Source organism: Terrapene carolina, unplaced genomic scaffold (assembly GCF_002925995.2).
Source record: "Terrapene carolina triunguis isolate 2854851 unplaced genomic scaffold, T_m_triunguis-2.0 Scaffold58, whole genome shotgun sequence".
NCBI lineage: Eukaryota > Metazoa > Chordata > Testudines > Emydidae > Terrapene > Terrapene triunguis.
In genome coordinates this window covers 100,743,821-100,762,757 of record NW_020664409.1, presented here as the reverse complement: position 1 = coordinate 100,762,757, position 18,937 = coordinate 100,743,821, and the positions used below count along the sequence as shown (strand labels likewise).

General features: G+C 45.8%; 1 protein-coding gene and 1 long non-coding RNA gene across 4 annotated transcripts in view; one reads left to right on the top strand and one right to left on the bottom strand.

Moving 5' to 3' along the window:
- Positions 1 to 5,711: 5,711 nt before the first annotated feature.
- LOC112119600 lies at positions 5,712 to 9,855 on the bottom strand. Of its 2 annotated transcripts, none has more exons than XR_003369494.1 (2): positions 9,578 to 9,855; positions 5,712 to 5,843 (listed from the first exon to the last, which is right to left on the bottom strand). It is a non-coding gene; the product is annotated as an uncharacterized LOC112119600 (long non-coding RNA). The 2 variants fall into 2 exon arrangements; XR_002909127.3 differs by lacking the exon at positions 9,578 to 9,855 and adding an exon at positions 8,671 to 8,955.
- Positions 9,167 to 18,937, top strand: part of ZFAT (zinc finger and AT-hook domain containing) — a 125,518-nt gene continuing 115,747 nt past the window's right edge. For both annotated transcript variants that reach the window (XM_026646675.2, XM_026646678.1), the window contains exon 1: positions 9,167 to 9,406. In XM_026646675.2, coding sequence (XP_026502460.1) covers positions 9,388 to 9,406 — 19 coding nt within the window. In that variant the 5' untranslated portion in view covers positions 9,167 to 9,387. The remainder of the gene's footprint in view (positions 9,407 to 18,937) is intronic.

Genomic DNA, 18,937 nt, shown 5'->3' with positions numbered 1-18,937 from the left:
ATATTTCTCTAATTTGACCAGAATAGACTAGATCATTGCTGCTGCAGTATCTTCTGAATGAACAGCTATTTCCCCATGTCTTGTATTCTTTGAGAATTTAATAAAAGCACTTTCAACTTCTTCCTCATGACTTCTCATGAAGACTTATCCTTAGTTTAGTGGTACAAAGAACAGTTGCTTCCATTCATAGGGTGGAAAAGGCTTGCTTTTAAAGATAAGCATTCACACTAAATTTGGCTTTGGCTCAAGGACCAAAAAAAAAAAAAAAAAGTCTCTTTCCACTATTGAATATAATCTTTTTAAATTTTCACACACAACTGCTGAGGCACTGTCTTTGTTCAGATGTTCACATGCTTGTGTTTAGAAACTAATCTCTCCTCATTCCAGGTCATCCTTTCGACATAAACAAATACAGGATTTTCCAATAGCTCTAACACCAGTATCGTTGAGATCCACATTTTTTTTAAAAGGACTATTACTCCAAACCTATTTGTCTGCAGAAATGCCTGAAAAATATAAACACTGTGGACCTGCTTACTCACATAACACTCCTATTAAATCAGCAGAGCATTGGACTGAGACTCAGTTGATCTGGGTTCTATTCCTGGCTTGGCCACCAGTCTGCTGAATGATCTTGGACAAGTCACTTAATCTCCCTATGCCTCATTTCCCCATTGGTAAAATGGGAACAACAATACTTACCTCCTTTGTAAAGTGCTTTGAGATCTACTAACGAAAAGTGCTATGTAGGAGTGGAGTATCATTATTATTAAAGTGAGCAGAATGTAGCCCAGTTTACTCAGATCTGATTTTTTTCTAAGAATTTTACTTAATAAAACTTAATTTGTTTCTTCTTTGGGAAATGTGTAATATTTAGATTTTTCACATTCCTGAACATCTTATTACATTACTATTATTTTTCAGTCCCCTGTAATGTGGTTCCACGTTTTATAGGCTAAAACACTGAAATATTCCTAGAAATGATGAGCTTTATTTTTTTATTTCTTATAATAGTCTGGCCAACTCACAAGTTCTTGTTGATAGAGATTGGTGACTCACCAGCATTCAGTGCCAACATAATTCTGAGGACCAGGAGTTAAAAAGAACTTCACCATCCCTCTGCTCCAGTAATATCCGGGAAAGATCCCTTTTGTTTCTGACCAGAAATTTGGAACAATCAAAACAGAGACTGTCTGTGATGGGGTGTGTACCCCACCTAGGCCTTGAAGGGGTTAATATGGGCCTGAAAGACCAATTATGGTACTTGACTGCACCTGCAGGGAGAGCCAGGCTCAACTGATCATGAAATCCAGTTGGGCAGGAGCAGGCTGGTTAGTATAAAGGCAGGAAGTTGAACACAGAAGAGGGCTACAGTGAATTCTGCAGTCATTCCCTAGAGGGAAAGTGGGTTGGCCAGGGACAAGGAGATCCAGGGGAAGAGTAAGCCTGGGATCCTGCCCTGGACTGGGGAGTCTGTCAAGAGGCCGAGAAGGGTGAAGTAGCCATAGGGAGCAGAAGAATCTTCAGTGGCAAACCAGAGATAGGCAAAGAAATAGAGAGGGTAAGTAAAAAGGAGCCCAAGGAAATAGCAACGAGGTCTGAGACTGAGCAGACCTGGTTGGTAGTGATACTCCTGGTTCCAGCCCAGGGACCCTAGCAGGTGAGCCCAGATTCCCCTACCAGCCACCGGGAAAGGGGCACAGGACCTGGAAACTTGGAAGATTGTCTGAGACAATGTCCAGACAGCTTGTCTGGTGGGACTGTGTTACCCTGGAAGGGGAGGAGTAAATAGTGACCTGGGTGGAGGGCTGAATCACAAAGAGGGAGCACCCCATGTCCCAGAGACAGTGGTACCATAGTGCGAGCACCTGATGGAAAGAGGTACCAGGCTAAATAAGAGCTACTCCCCAGATCCAGCTATGAGGGGTGCCCCAGCAGTAGTCTACCCCATTACACTGTCCTCAAAGAATCTATGTTTGACAAGAAACTCAGAATGTAGTCACAGCTTCCAAGGGCAGAAGGGATCACTGTGAGCACCGTCTGACCTCCTATATAACACAAGCCATAGAACTTCCCCAAAATAATTCCCAAAGCAGATCTTTTATAAAAAAACATCCAGTCTTGATTAAAAATTGCCAGTGATGGAAAAATCCACCATGACCCATGGTAAATTGTTCCAATGTTTAATTACATTTTTAACAGTGAGGGTATACCTTATTTCCAGTCTTAATTTGTCTAGCTTCAATGTTCAGCCAGTGGATCATGTTCTACCTTTCTGTTAGATTGAAGAGCCCATTATCAAATATTTGTTCCCCATGTAGGTACTTATACTATACTCAAGTCATCATTTAAACCTTCTCTGTTAAGTTAAATAGATTGAGCTCTTTGAGTCTATCATTATAAAGCATCTTTTAATAATGTTCATGGCTCTTCTCTGAACTCTGTCCAATTTATCAATGTCCATTTTGAAATGCTGACACCAGAACTGGACACAACATTCCAGCAGTAGTTGCACCAGTATCAAATACAAAAGTAAAATGACCCATCTATTCCTACTCAAGATTTCTGTTTATGCATCCAATAATCACATTAGCCCTTTTGGCCACAGTGTTGCACTGAGGGTTCACCTTCAGCGGATTATTCATAACCCCCAAATCTTTTCCAGAGTCACTGCTTCCCAGGATAGAATCCTCCACCCTGTACGGATGGCCTATGTTCTTTGTTCCTAGTTGATGCATTTTAATACATCTAAATGTAAATGTATATTGTTTGCTTGCATCTAGCTTACCTAGCGATCCAGCTCACTCTGTATCATTGACCTGTCCTCTTCATTATTTATCACTCCCCCTATATTTGGGCCATCTGTAAACTTTATCAGTGATGATTTTGTTTTCATGAGGTCATTGATAAAAGTGTTAAATAGTGTGGGGCCAGGAACTGATCCCCGAGGGATCCCACTGGAAACACACCAGCTCAATGACAATGCTCAGTTTACATTTGAGATTGAAAGTTTTCTAAAATGTGTCTTTTAAAAAGAAATGAAAGTAAATCTCTGAAGTGTGGTTATGGTCAGAAAAGCCATTTCAAAATGGCACCTTCTTACTCAACAGTCTAGATACTTGTGTGAATTCAGCATCACAATTGTTTTAGTTTTCAGTAATTTGAATTTTGTTAGCACTGCAGAGAATACAATTAGGTGGATTCCATTCTGGCCAAAATTGAGTAAATAATTTGTAATGTATAATCTGAGTTGTAAATTCTCTGTGAATGTTGCAATTTTCTTTTTTAGCCACATATTTTCTACAAAGTATTGGTCTTCAGCTTATTTGAGAGCAATTTGTTGTAAGCATTCAATAGGTGAACTAACAACAGGGAACAAAAGGTCACGTTCCTCCCTCTCTCCTCCCCTCCCCCCTGGACGGACGGACGGACGGACACACACACACACACACAGAGCTTGGTTTAGTGCAATTCTCAGACCCATGTTGCCGCGCAAATACTTGAAATTATAAACTTTACACTTGCTTTGTAATATTTGCTAAGACTAGCTGTTTTGGCAAATATTCCTGCAACAAAACTCATTTGCTAGAATATTTGCAAAAAGAGAACCCAAAAAGTGTGTGAACAGTTTTCCCCTATGGGTGCTCCACTGCAGGATGTGAGAGAGCCCATGCACGCTTGACGGGAGATTGTAAATAGCAGCGTCCACACCTGCGCATAGCAGCACCTCATATTCCCAGGTGAGGGCATACAAGGAGGCACAGAGCAGACCTGCTGCCACTCTAGCTCCTTTTCAACCTCTTGCAACTTGAGATGGAGCAACTGCGGCATCTGCTGCTTTCAGCCACTCCCTGCCTTTCTTATTTTCTTTCCTTATTTAACTTGTGCTTGGGGTCTTTCCCCATCCTCCCACCTGTCTGAACTAGTTGCCTCACACTTTGTGGTCTATAGCACTGCCCGGGTTATGCCTAAGACCCTGGGGTTCAAGCCCTACCAGACCTGCCACAGGTCTTTTCCCTGTAGTGAAAGCCACTCTAGCCATCTCCCATGTCTCAGAGAAACTCATGTTCCATCCAAACAGTTTCTGCTAGAGCTAAGGAGAGCTCTGTTACGAGGAGCGTCAGCCTAGCCTTTCTATCTTTGCAAGACCTTCCTTTAAACCCTGTGCAAACTTTGCACCCCCGGTACATTGGCCTCAATGTTTCAGGCCATTCCAGGGACTTTGGGAGTTCCAAGGGCAGCTCGAGATGAAATTCTCTAAAAGACTCCTACTACAGACTCTAGAAAGAGTGGTAAGTCACCTTACAGGGCCAACTCTCAGGATCTATGTACCCACAATGAGTACAGTCAAGGCTCCGACAGATCCTGGTACCACCTAAGAAGTCCTGATCAGAGAGGTCTTCAGTTAGGGGCCTTTCAGTGCTGTTTATCTCAGAACCATCTGGCACCAAGATGCATCTAAAATCAGGGACTCATCCCCTCAAAGCCATAGAGACCATAAAGACCAAGAGAGACTCCCTCTCTGATACTGTCCTCCTTGGGACATCAGCACTCCGAGCAGAGAAACATTCTTGTCTGCTCCTCCGGTACTGCAAGCAGCATCCTCACTCCTGCATGAATCCCTGTTCCAAGGCCCAGTACCACCTCTGGCTTCTACTGCTCATTAACATGGCCCTCTAGATTCCTTTCCTCTAAGTATCTTATCTGAGGAACCAGTCTCTTCTCTAAGGATACCATAAGAGCCCCTTCACTAATACCACTTTGACAATTGGTAATTGAACCTTTTCCCACCAGAACAGGATCTGATCCATTGCCTCCTGTACCGGCACTGATGCTCAAAGCCCCTCTTTTCAACTTGGGGGATGACATCCTCACTCTGAGATTTTTGTACAGGGCTCTGTTTCAGCACTGTGCCACCACATTCCTCTATGGATGAGCCCTGAGGACTTTTCAGAGACCAGCAAATGTCCTAGGTTCCCTGGTCACAAATACTCTCTGGGACTCTTCCCCTATCCACCTGCACAATGGGCCTACTGGCCCCCCTGGACACATTACGGCTACCAATTTTATAGGGTACCTGCATGGAAGAAACATCTGTCAGTAGTGCAATGGCTCCTGCCATCCCAAGATTGCTTGCCGGTACCACATGTTCCCTCTGTACCTGAAGAGCCCAAGAGGAGCGAGACCCACTGAACAAAGAAGAATCTCCGGCTTCAGCCAAGTCCTTCTCCTCCCCAATGAGGTAGTAATTCCACCACTGCCCTCTTATGCAGATGACTTTAGGGTCTTCCAGAACTTACTGGGGTATCTAGCTAAATCCCTCCAGATTCCATTGGAGAAGTCCAGGAGTCTCAACATTCTCTGGTGGACATTTTATACATTAACCTTCAGGGTAAGATCTCCCTCCCTACCCATCAATGAGGCACCAGCTCATGCTCTATGGCAGATACTTGCCACTATTTCGCCCCTTGCAAATGGACAGACAAAAAATATTACATTCCAGCCAAGAGAATGGGGGTTGGATGGGAGAAGTGTTACTCCAACTCCCTGAAATCAACAAAAGAAACCATCAAGCACACTCCAGACCGTCTCTTAAGAAGGAGTCTAAACACCTTGATCTCCTGGGCAAGAAAAGTTACTAATTGGCTGCCCTTCAATTTCAAGTTGCAAACAACCAAGCATTAATGAAAAAATATGATTTTAACAACTACTCAACGTTTACTCATTTTATTGAACTTTACAGGCTTCATAGTCCTTAGCCACTGCAGTAGTTATGTGGCTAGCATCTTGGCTCCAATCTTCTGGCACCCAAGGGAGGTGCAAAATACTGCGGAGGACCTTCCCTATGTAGGAAAGAACATAAGTTTGTTATTCACAGGTCGTTTGCAGAGCTGGCAGTCAGAGAAAACATTCCTTTATTTGTATACTGTGAAAACTGCCCATGAAGGTCATTGAGGCCCAAGTGCAGAACCACTTTTCAGAGTATAACTTCACTCTAGGGGTACGTCTACACTATGAGATTAATTCGAATTTAGATAATTCGAATTTGGGAAACAGATTGTATAAATTCGATTGTGCGCGGCCACACTAAGCACATTAATTTGGTTTTTAACCACATTAATTCGGTGGTGTGCGGCCACACTACCCCTAATTCGAAATTACAAAATCGATTTTGGTGCTACTCCGCTCGTCGGGGTGGAGTACAGAAATCGATTTTAAGCGCCCTTTAATTCGAAGTAACTGGCTCCGTTGTGTGGACGGGTTAAGGATTAATTCGGATTAACGCAGCTAAATCCGAATTAAAGTCGTAGTGTAGACCAGGCCTAAGGCCCCGATCCTACAAAGACTTGATTGAAAGGGATTACTTATATGGTTAAAGTTAAGCACGTGTTGAAGTCTCTGTATGGACCCTTCAGCTGAAGTGGACACCTGTTTACATTGTTTTATTGCAATCAGTTGTCAAGACAAGTGAAACAAATGATGGTCACTTTAAGGTTAACACAAAGGAGTTGACAGTATTGACAAGGAACTGAATGTCTCTTTTTAACGGTATGAAGTTTCAATAGTCAGATCTGAAACCAAATTCAAATAGCTCTTTTAAAAAAAAAGCCACCCTTGGTGTATTATCAATAGTATTCATAAAAATCTTATGAATCAACCATTCCATCAACTAATCAATAGTGCTTTCTTTGTTTTTGCAGGAAAAAAAACAACATCAGGAGGCAAACTTTTTCAGCTCCATTGCCTAGTAGTGACTTTCAGATTCAAATCAAACCAAAACAATACAATTTTGCTAGAAAATAGTCATTGATATATTTCAGGATATTCAATGAAAAGTAATCACATCAATGCTAATAGTTTTTTTGATTTCTTCTGCTTATGATGAAAGAACCTGACAAGATGATTCTAGTAAAGTAATATGGATTGGTATAGATTCCTATGAGTTTATAACAAAAGACTGAAATGACAGGAACCTTAAGTGCTTTGCTAAAAAATAATGGATTTGAGCACATGCTTATGTATTTTGTTGACTTGGAGCCTGAGGCCAAGCTCCTACAATGAGCTCTGTGCAGGTGGATCCCTGTAGCTCACAGAAAGTCCCACTGACGACTCACTGCAGAAATCAGGGTCTGTGTTCATACATGTTACCTGTCCTTTAGAAAGCACATGCCTTTTCCTGATTTATGGCAACTTATTTGTTCTAAAATGCTGTATTTATTATTTTAACTCAGTATTATTCCCTTGCAAAAATTAAGAGGTTGGGGGAGAGAGGGTACCTGGTACCCCTCAGCATCATGGAGCCAATCTAGAAAGAGTAATATAACATTTAATATAGCTAGGATTAAATACTTAATATACATACAGGACTTTGAAAATAAAGGGTAAGTACTATAGATGCTAAATATTATTAATCTGGTCCTTATAGAGAACATTTTATTACATGTACCTATAACTGTTATGAACATTATCTAAAAAAAATCAACTGCGTAAAACAAGAGGTTGGATAAGCTTACATCTTACAAGGATATGTGGTGAAGCAGGGAATGAAGCACAGAGAGGCTAAGGGTATGTCTACACTACGGGATTAATCCGAATTTAGATAATTCGAATTTGGGAAACAGGTTGTATAAATTCGATTGTGCGCGGCCACACTAAGCACATTAATTCGGTTTTTAACCACATTAATTCGGTGGTGTGCGGCCACACTACTCCATTAATTTAAACACAGTAATTCGGTGGTGTGCGGCCACATTAACCCTAATTCGAATTAACAAAATCGATTTAGGCGCTACTCCGCTCGTCGAGGTGGAGTACAGAAATCGATTTTAAGTGCCCTTTAATTCGAATTAACTGGCTCTGTAGTGTGGACGGGTGAAGGGTTAATTCGGATTAACGCAGCTAAATCCGAATTAAAGTCGTAGTGTAGACCAGGCCTAAGTGATTTGCCCACGGTCACACAGGAAGTATGTGATGCAGCAGGGAACTGAACCTCTATCTCCTGAGTCACAAGCTCATAAATTTAACATGAAGATGTTAGCTACGGGTGCTTAGTGCCTCTGAAACTCAGGGAATTTTAGTTGAGGCAAGAGAATCCACATTTTATAACCTAACTTTACCATTTCTCTATTTAAGTCTATAGAAAAAAGAAGTTCCTACCTGAGCTCCAAGGTGCCTTTAACATAATTTTAAAAGTACATTTGAGAGCCAGCAGCTTCCTCAAAACTCACGAGCAACTTTAACAATCAAATTCAAGCAATATCTTACCACCACAAACACCAGTCCCTCCCCCAGAAGGTGGGCACAGATGAACTTTGTACTGTGGCCTGAAGGTCCTCAGATTCCAGCTCCAGGAGAGAGAGCTGCATCCTTGCCTTACTCCCAGCCCCCTTCTTTTATAAAAGGGGGCTCCAGCACTTCCCCAACCTCACCTACATCAGTATCAGGGAAAGGGAAGCGGTGTCTCAGAGCATGTCTACACCGCACCGGGAGGTGTGACTGCAGCCTGGGAATACCTGTGCTAGCTGTAACCTAGCCCGCATAGCTACCGCCAGCAGTACCTAGGTAGAGCAGTGCAGGCTGTACCAGGAACCCTTCCCCTTCCCTGTGACAGTCAGCAAGCTAGCTAGATTAAAGCCAGCACAGGTGTGCGCAGGGGAGCCGCAATCATACCTCCCAGCGCCGTGCGCGCAGCCTCTGACTGGCACCGCTGCCCAAGTTCTCTCCTGTAGCTACTGACAGGGAGGGAAACTGAGGCAGGGCCGGCTTCACCCCCACAGGTCCGAGGTGAACGCGCGGCTCCCTCCTCCCCGGGGCTCTCTCCGCTCCAGCAGCCCCGGAGCCTGTGAGAAAGGGCCGGAGAACCCGCCAGTATATTGCGCAATCTGGTCGGCTGGGATCCCGACTGAGCCCCGCTGGGGCTGCAGCCACCCCACGGAGACACCTGAACGCCGCGCCGCTCCGCGCGGCGCCCGGCTGTGACGGCCACGCCCCGCCCCGCGCGCACCCATGGCGACGCCGCAGCTCCGCATTAGAGAGGCGGAGCGAGCGGTCGCGACTCCAGGCAGGAAAGAGACGCGCATGCGCCACCCAACAACCGCTCGCTCGGCAGCGGTTGGACGGCGCGCGCCCCCTCCCAGCCCCTCCCCACCTTCCCCCTCTGCCCTCGCGCTCTCCGTGCGACGTCGCTGAGCAAGAAGCCGCCGTGTCGGACGCGGCAGATTCGCCATAATCCGCCACCTCGCTTTTCTGACCCCCATTAAAAATAATAATTTCACAAGGAGCGGGGAAGCCAGCGGGGCGCCCAGGTGGCCTAGTCGACTGGGACGAAAGTGCTTTAAAACCCCCACCTTGGCCTTATTTCGCGACAGCCCCCTCCCGCGACCGACTATGGAGGCTCCGGCTGCAGGTGAGCGGGGCGGCCCGGGTCTAAATGTGAGCAGTGGGGGGAGGGGAAGGCGCGCGGAGGGATTCTATCCTGGTAGGAGGGGGGGAGAGCATAAAAAGTAGACCCGTCTGGTAGCTGTTTATTTTATGATCTATCCGCGTATGAAATAGTTCCCGTACGTATTATGCCCACCGCCGGCATGGCCCCTCTTTCCTCAGCTACCGACCTCCCGGGAACTCCTCCAGGACCCCCGGGCCGGCCTCACGGCAGCTGGGGAGCGGAACCCCAGAGCTAATTAACCCTTGGGGGAGCTGCTGCTCGCCAGCCCTCCTCCTCCTCCTGAGCCTGTTCCTGCCCCCCCGGTATTGAGCCAACCTCCTGCTCCGAGCCCCCAGTCCCGCTGCTAGCCCAGCCAGCCAGCCCCCTTTCCTCCCCTTCGCGCCACAGACCGACGGGCCTGCTCGCCACCTTCATTTTCTTGGGGGGGGGGGCAGGAAGAGAGTCTCCACGCGCCCCCTCCCCGTGCCTCGCTTTGGGTCGGGACAGGACCTGCCGGAGCAGGGGGGATTCGCCTTTTCTAGGCAGGGGCCTGGGGAAGCCCCGCCCCCCAGGAGGGCGGGGCTCCTTTCAGCGGCGGGAAGTCCTCATATGGGCCGGGGGAATCCCTTCCACTTGGGGAGGGGAGCCAGCCGTTCCCGTGTATGACGTCCAAGCCCTGGCTTCAGTTCCCCGCTCCCCTCCCTCTGCCTATAGGAGCGAGCTGGGCGCAGTCAGTGGGGTCCTGAGTTCCTCCCTGCTGCCTGGAGACGGTGGTTATGAGTCCCTCCCCCCCTTCCCACTGTATTGTGGGCCCCACCCTATAGTGGGAAGGGGTGGACGGAGTCAGACTGCCCAGAAGGGTTTTTGGCATGTAATTTACTCTTAAGGAAGAAGTGCTGCTAAATCTCTCTAAGGAAGCTTCAGTGCTGTTAGATGTATTTAGAGCATTGCTTACATTCAGATTCCTAAGGGTGTTCTCATCTACCAAAGCCAGGGGTCTAAACCAGGAGAGGGAAAACTACGGCCCGTGGGCCGGATCTGGCCCATCAGGGCTTTCAATCTGGCCTGCAGGATTGCCAGCCCCGTGGCGCAGCAGGGCTAAGGCAGGCTCCCTGCCTGCCCTGGCCCTGTGCTGCTCCTGGAAGCGGCTGGCACCATGTCCCTGCGGCCCCTGGGGAATGGGGGGGGGAAGAGGGCTCTATGCACTGCCCTCATCTGCAGGCACCACCCCCCCCGCAGCTCCCAATGGCCGGGAACAGGAAACCGTGGCCAATGGGAGCTTCGGAGGTGGTATCTGCAGGTGAGGCCAGCATGTGGCGGAGCCGCCTGCCCCATCCCGCCCCCAGGAGCCACTGCGGTACATGCTGGCTACTTCCGGGAGTGGTGTGGGGCCAGGGCAGGCAGGGAGCCTGCCTTAGCCCTGCTGCTCGCTGCTGCCACCCTGGAGCCACTCGAGGTAAGCAGCACTGGGCCGGAGCCTGCACCCCGAACACATCCTGCATCCCAACCCCCTACCCTGAGCCCCCTAACCCCCTGCCTTGAGCCCCCTCCTGCACTCTGCCCCCCTGCCCTGAGCCTCCTGTCACACCTGCACCTCTCCTGCACCCCCTGCCCTGAGCCCCCAACCCCCTGCCCTGAGCCCCTTGCTGCACCCCGCACCCCTCCTGCATGCCAACCTCCTGCCCTGAGCCCCTCTCCCCCACTCTGCACCCCCTTCTGCACCCCAACTCCCTGCCCTGAGCCCCCAACCCCCTGCTGTACCCCACACCCCTCCTGCACCCCAAGCCCCTACCCTGAGCCCCCTCCTGCACACAGCACCCCCTCCCACACCCCACACTCCCTCCCACACCCCAACCCCCTGCCCCAGCCCTACATTCATGGCCCTGCATACAGTTTCCCCACCCAGATGTGGTCCTCGGGCCAAAAAGTTTGCTCACCCCTGGTCTAAACTGTTTAGAAGGGTGCCAGGAAAAAGTAGTTTCTAATGTTCACTTACAAAGGGGAGGAACTATAAAATGTCCTGCTAACGTGCACTAAACTAGTGTCATTTTTTGTATTTCAAATGTCTATAAAAAAGCACGTTATGGCTATCTTGTGCAAATAGCAGAATCAATCTACATAATGTTATGTGAGGACATAGATTAAAATTGGAGACATGCCCTGCATTTTGGCCCCAGTTCAATAATATTTGGGTGCCTTGAACCTGACTTTCGGCCAACTGTTGTGCAGAACGCCTACAGTTCCAGGTGATTTCAAGTAGAATTATGGATACTCTGCACTTCAACAAGTCAGGTTCGAGGCATCTCAAGTAGGGTACCCAAAAATCAATGGTCAGTTTTGAGGATGTTGGTTTATTTTCTTATGAGTGTCTTCAGTGTCTTTTGCTTCAGGATACAGTACCTTGCAGGATAGGGTCCCTAAAGTGTAGAATGCAGCACCTGTGTTTGGCCACAAGAGGTTGCTACTAGAACATGGAATATAACTTTTGTTGTCTATGAATGTAAGATAACTATAGCCTTGTAGAACATTTAGTTAGATAGTTGATGCATGTTTTTAAAATAATTATGTGAGAAAAGGTACATATAGTATAAACCAGATATTTATATCCTAGTATAGATATTTTGTAGGATCTTTTATACAGTTATCATAACAATAGGATCTCTACCAACATTGTAATCAACTATCCTATATACTAAGAACTTAACTGTTGGTTATGTCCCTTGATAAGTAAATTGATCTCTTTAAACTGCAGCAGTGTGCATACAGACTTAATTTTCTTCTATGAATTTTGTCACGTGTGTCTATTTCAGCCATTTTTAGAAGAAAGTTTGCTACATTTAATTCCTACCTAAATTGTTTCATGATCAGATGAAAGCAAGTACTAAGCATCAGTTTGCTTTGCCATCCTGATAGGCAAGAGCCTCACTTTCTGTATGTGATGAATAGGCCACATAAGCTTTTCATTGTTTAAATTTCCTGTTGACAAGGTATATTGTAATGCTGATTTTGAGATGTGGCATTGGAGTTTTTAGACTTGAGTCATCCTGTCTAGACTAAACAAGTAATTAAAGAATTTTTTTTCATCCAGTTCTGAAGTCTGCATAGTTCAGGAAGAATGTTTTTTTTAGTTTTTTGATATATAATATATGAGAGAGAGAGAGACTTGAGATACTTTGGGCTAGGTCCACAAAGATTCAAGTCATGTCAAGTAAGGCACCCAAAAGTTGAGACATCCAAAATAATTGGCCGCTGTAGAAAATTTTGACATTATTGAATTAACTGTAAGGGATAGAATAGACCAATATTTTGTCTAATTTTAAAGACAGCTGTGCCCCGTGCACAAAGCTGCCTAAGTTCTGATACCACAGGGCAGCTTTGAGCCTTAGTCTCGATGGGATTCACAAACTAAATGTTCCCTCGCTTACCTTGCCATCAGGGCCTGATCCAGGAAATGAGGTCAGAGCACACCTGACATGCAAAAAGTATGGTGGTTCCAGTCTCTTATACCTAGTAGCTCAATAGATGGAATTCTCATGTGGGATACTCTGGATCAAGTCCCCACTCTGTCTGATTGGGAGCAGGGATTTGAACCTAGCTCTCCCATCTCCTTGCTGAATGTACTAATCACTGGGCTACAAGGTACCTATGGGTTTTTCTTTGTCCCTCCTGTTGAAACTGTTCCACTTTGTATAAAACACTTAAACATTGATTGCATCAGGGACTGGAATCCCGGTGAGCATGTTAACCACTGGGTTAGAGAGTCATTTTCACTTTCTCTGACCCAGACATCCCACCACCTCTTCTCAGGTCTCCCACATTCCAAGGAGGATTAAGTCACAGGGAGCTAAGTGAGAGCATCTACATGATGACTTAATGCACTTTAACTTCCTCACATTGACTTTTTGTACCTTTAGTTGATTTGTTATAACTTTCCTGAGAGGCCCTCTGTAGATAAGCCCTATTACTCCCAGTGTTGCCACTAAATGTAATGTAGACAAGAATCAACAGGAAATATGGCACTGTTTAGTGTCCTACAGCATGTGTAGCTTTTTTAAACTTCTTGCTGAAGCTTTACTTGTGTAGAGCTTACTGATTAGAAACAATGAAATGATGATTTTCACCACACCAAAGAAAGAGAACTAAAATTAGTTAATGCCAGTATTTTCCCTCAATTTATAACTCTAAAATGTTAATGAGTGGTGGTGGGAAGGAAAGGCCTGAAGATCAAATCTTTGGCTAAGTGTCTGCTCTTGAGGCAAATGTATGGGTAACTGAAAATCATACTTGTTCCAAGCTCCTTTTTTGAAGGATGAAAAAATGCAGTTGGCACAATTAGTTGCATTTCACAAGATTATGAAATACTGCAGTTTGCCTGAAGGTATAAAAATAAGTGCATTAGCATATTTCACAATATTTTGAAGAAAGTCTGACTTTTCTTTGTGTATCTATTTTAACCTGCTTATTTTCTATGTGGAATACCCTGACTACACAATGACTCAGCAGCAAGCCAACAAAACCCACAGCTACATAGTAACACATATTTGAATACAGATTGCCAATACGAAGAAAATAGTGCTCTTCTCTGACAAGCCGAGAAGGGTTTGATGCCATTTTTCTATATGTCACTTTTGTTAATGCATTCAGAGTTGGAAGGGAGTAGCATAATATGTGATACTGCATATATTATAATTCTGTATATGTGCAGTTCAAAATATGTCTATTTACTACTTAACACATCACAAAGTTGTTCAGTTCTTTTTATGTTCAACTAAAATTAGTGGCTTGTTACTTGTTACTCCTGTGTTAAATATTAGCATGAAACTTGGATACTTCTTGTTTGCGCTAAAGTAGTTACACCAAGGAAAAAATCATATATATTCATGTGTGAGTCCCCCTCCCCCTTTTCTGGAAAACCCTGTAAGGTTGCCTGCTGTGACTCAAAACCATGAGTACCAACCTCAGGGTAGACAGTTAAGAGCAAGGCCACAAACCCCAAATTAGTTGAGTTCTATATTTAGGCCTTGTTTACATGGCACAGTTTTATTGTCAAAAGGCAGTTTTTTGCTGACAAAACATGGCGGTGTACACACTACAAAGCTACTATTGGCAGCAAAACTCTGCTGTTTTGCCAACAAAATAAAACCACCTTGAGAAGAGGCATAGAGCTTTCTGAGGTAAAGTTAAAGTGGCAAAGCATCAGTGTAAATGCTGCTGTTCGTTATGTCAACATAACTGGCCTTCCCTAGTATCCCACAAGGCCCACCATCATGACTGCTCTGCTTACTCTTTTGAACTTGGCTGCCCTGCAGGCTTGCGCCCCTCACCTTTGAAAGCTCCAGGAAGCTTTGACATTCCTCAGTGTGGAGAGCTCTCAGATCTGCAGGCTGCTGAAGGAGTGAGGACACTGGGAGGAGCTGACCTTGGGGAATTAGGGAGGAGTAGAATGGCGGAGGAGTGGGGAGCTAGGAGGAGCCGGAAAGGAGCAAAGGGAAGCTAGGAAACAAGGTATGGGGAACTGAACCAGAGCCATGGCTGTGGGATGCAGTGGGAAGTTGGGAGATGCTGAAGCTGGAGAGCTGCCAGCTGTGTTGCTGGAGTAGAGACCATTGATCTGTGGCTAAGGCCTTATGTACACTGAGGCTTTGTTTTCACTGCCAAAAAGGTGTGTGTTTACAGTGACATAACTATCTCACTGTGAAATCCTAGTGGAGACAAGGCACTGTAGCTTTTACTGTGATGTAGTTAGGCAAGCTCACCTGTGAGAGGGGCATAGTGTTGACCTTGCCTTTTTATATCATGGTAAAAACTACCAAGTTGTGTCTACTAAGATTTTCCAGCAAGATAGCTAATACACGTTAATTATCTCAATGTAAAATACAAACTAAAAAGTCACCTTTTTTGACACTGAAGACAAAGTCTTAGCTTTTAACTCGACCTGCTAACTCGTACGAAAACTACAAACTGCTTTGTCTTCACTAGGATTTTAACTTGAATAAAGAACACACTTTTTGCACACTAAAGCCAAGGCATAAATGGAGAAGCAGGGTTGTGGGAGGTGCAAGAAAACAAGTACCCTGTGGCAGAGTGGATGTGTAGGTGAGTGAGTATAGAGAATGTGCGTGTAATTTAGGAGTATGTGGTCCGGTATAGAGAGGGGAAGAGTAAGAGAACCTAAGAGAGAGTATAAAAGACATTGGGGAGGGGAAAGAAAGGGAAATATTGAAATGGCACATATATGCTAGGAAGCAAACGAAATAGTGGAAATGAAGAATGGTATAAATTAAGGAAGGAGAGAGTTACTAAACAGAAGGAAAAATTGGACTGAAGGAACTACAGTAGAACCTCAAAGATATGAACAACAGAGTTACAGACTGAACGGTCAACTGGACACCATGTGGAATGGGAAGTAAGCAATCAGGCAGCAGCGGAGACAAACAAACAGTAAATACTATATTGTGTCTGTATTGCATCTTAAAAGTAGGCACATCTGCGCTGCCTGTCCCTTCCCCCTACTCGCCATGTGGAAGGCAGCCACTTATAGGTAGGAGGTGAAGACGCTGAATTTCACAGGCGCAGATGTGGAGCAGGCAGAGCAGGAGTAGTGCTGGGGACAGGTCTGCAGCTTTCCTGTAAACCGGGGCACATTCCCCCCCTCCCTGGGAAAGAAACTTCCTGAGCTCCTGCTAGAACCTGGCCTGGAGTGTTTGCGGCTGGAGCTGGAGCCCAAGCTCCTGCCTGCACGCTCAGCTCTGGAGGAGCAGCTCAGTTTTAAAGGGCCACAGCCTGCACTGGGTGCCCACTGATACCATGGTTCCCCAGGGTGCCTCACTCATCACCCTTGCAGCCAGGGGGCTAGAACCAGCTGCCTGTGCACACCCCCCATTGCCGGGCAGCCACTTACAGGTAAGAGGTGAAGATGCTGAAGTTCGCAGGCACAGCTGTGAGCCATAGGCGCCGACGCCATGGGTGTTCTGGGGCTAGAGCACCCATGGGGAAAAATTGGTGGGTGCTCTGCACTCACTGGCAGCTTCCCGCCCTAGCTCACCTCCGCTCCGCCTCCTCCCCTGAGCGCGCCACGTCCCCGCTTGTCCCCCTCGCTCCCAGTGCTTGCCGCGGCAAAACAGCTGTTTCGCGGCAGCAAGCGCTGGGAGGGAGGGAGGAGGAGGGGGAACGTGCATGCTTGGGGAAGAGCCAGGGCCGGGGCGGGGATTTGGGGAAGGAGTCCAATAGGGGCAGGGAGGGGGCGGAGTTGGGGCGGGATGTTGGGGAAAGGGTTGGAATGGGGGCGGGGCAGGGGTGGAGTCGGGGCGGGGCTGGGGCAAGCACCCACCGGCGCCGGGAAAAGTTGGCGCCTATGCTGCGAGCCCCCGCTCCGAGCAGCCTGCCCTGAGGATCATAAACGTCTTGTTCAGAGTTGCAAACATTTCAGAGTCGTGAACAATCTCCATTCCTGAGGTGTCCATAACTCTGAGGTTCTACTGTATACAGTAAAATTGGGAGGAAAGAGACAAAGGTATAATGTGATCTTGCAAGCACTTGGGCATATGTCTAAGTTTAAGCATGTGCCTAAATGCATGCAGGATCAGGGGCTTAATCCTGAGGTTAGCGTTGCATTTAATTATGGAGTTACATTTGCTTTTGACTCCTATAGAACTGCAAGAAGTATTATTAGATATATATGTTTTAAAATATTGGCTGTGCTGATAATTTTAGCTAATTGGTTGGGATACCTATTACCATGATTTGTTTGATGCATTGGTATGTGTGAAGGGCCGGCCTTATGGAAAATGGCACCCTGGGTGAGGCTGGAGGTGGAGCAGGGTTGGGGGCTGGAGCTTGGCTGGGGGCGGAGTGAGGCGGGAAAGCGGGGTCTAGGGGCAGGGGGATGGAGCAGAGGTGCCGGTGGAGTGGGTGATGGGGGTGGACTGGGGCTGGAGGCAGAGCTTGGGGTGAAGCTGGGGGTAGGCGGATGGAGCAGAGATGCAGGCAGCGCAGAGGATGGCAGCGGGGAGGGGGGGTTCTTATTGTAACACCCTCTTGACAGCATACACACCTCCCATGGTGCCAATGTTGACTACTCCTAAGGCTGGCCTTGTATATACGCATGTGTAAATATATATAGAGATAATATACTTCTTTCTTTCTGCCCAGGAATACCCCTGGAAGAGTTTAATTTCAGTGAGTTTTTTCCTTTATAAAATATTTTAAAACGGTTACAATTTGGTTAAAAAAGTATTTCTAGACTGTTCCCATCACACAATCACCGTGACAGTCTAAAAGCATATTTTGTGATCGTATCTCAACCATGTTTTTTTTTTTTTTTTTTTTTAAATTAAGCTCTGTTGTAGCTTTGAAAAGTGTCAAGCTAAGTGTTACCTGTTTGAGTCAATTTTTTTATGGTGCTTTAAATCAAAAGGTAGGGATGTTGTCTTGTGGTTAGTGGAGGGGACTGGGAGTCAGGAAGCCTGGGTTCTGTGCCAGGGTATGAAACTTGCTGTATAACTTTGGGAAAGTCACTTAATCTCCCTGTGCCTTATGCTTGATAAGTAAAATGGAGATATTTTTCAAACATTAACTAATTAAGCCTCACCACATCCCTGGGAGTTAGGAAAGAGCTTGAGATATTTGGAAGAACAATATGAAGAAAAGGTATAGAAACAGCTTGTTTATAAATTTTATTTGTTACCTGCTTAATGTTAATCCTTTATTTGTTAACTTTTAATGTCGGGTTTTTTGGAGGAGGGCTTTTTTTGTTTGTTTTTGTTTTGAATTCATTTTGGCACTTTTTAAATGTAAAATTATATTAAAATTTAGGTTTATGTCACTTGAAGCTTATTGATTATTCAAAGAACACAGCTATCAAATATATTTAGCAAACTGAATATTTCTTAATATTTTTGGCTGATATTCATATTATTTGTTTACCGGCATACTTAATTGATTTACGGTTTCTTTGATTCTCTGCATACTTAATTTCTGTCTAATTAGTTGCTCTGTTGACTTCCCACCTAATTAATTATCCACTGCTTAATCATTGATTCTGTGCATACTTAAGTGACTTATTGCTTATTTGATGCTTTACACTTAATTGACTCTTTAATTAATCGCCCTGTTGCTTCACCACCTAATTAGCACCTGGTTGATCAATTGTCAGTTGCTTACTCATCACCTAATTGTTTAAGAACTATGATCAGCACACTTATTCTTCTGCTGTCTGGACCCTGCCCTTCTCCTCTGCCCATTCTTCCTAACATTCTCCTTGTTTTCACTTCTCTACTCCAGTTTTATTGCCTTATATTTCCCCTATTAATTCACATCCTGCTTCTGCATGCTACTCTGCAGGGCCGGCTCCAGGCACCAGCTTAACAAGCAGGTGCTTGGGGCGGCCAAGGGAGAGGGGCGGCACCTGCGGCAATTCGGGGGCGGCAGGTCCCTCACTCCCTCTAGGAGCGAAGGACCTGCCGCTGAACTGCCGCCACCAATCGCGGCTTTTTTTTTTTTTTTTTTTTTTTT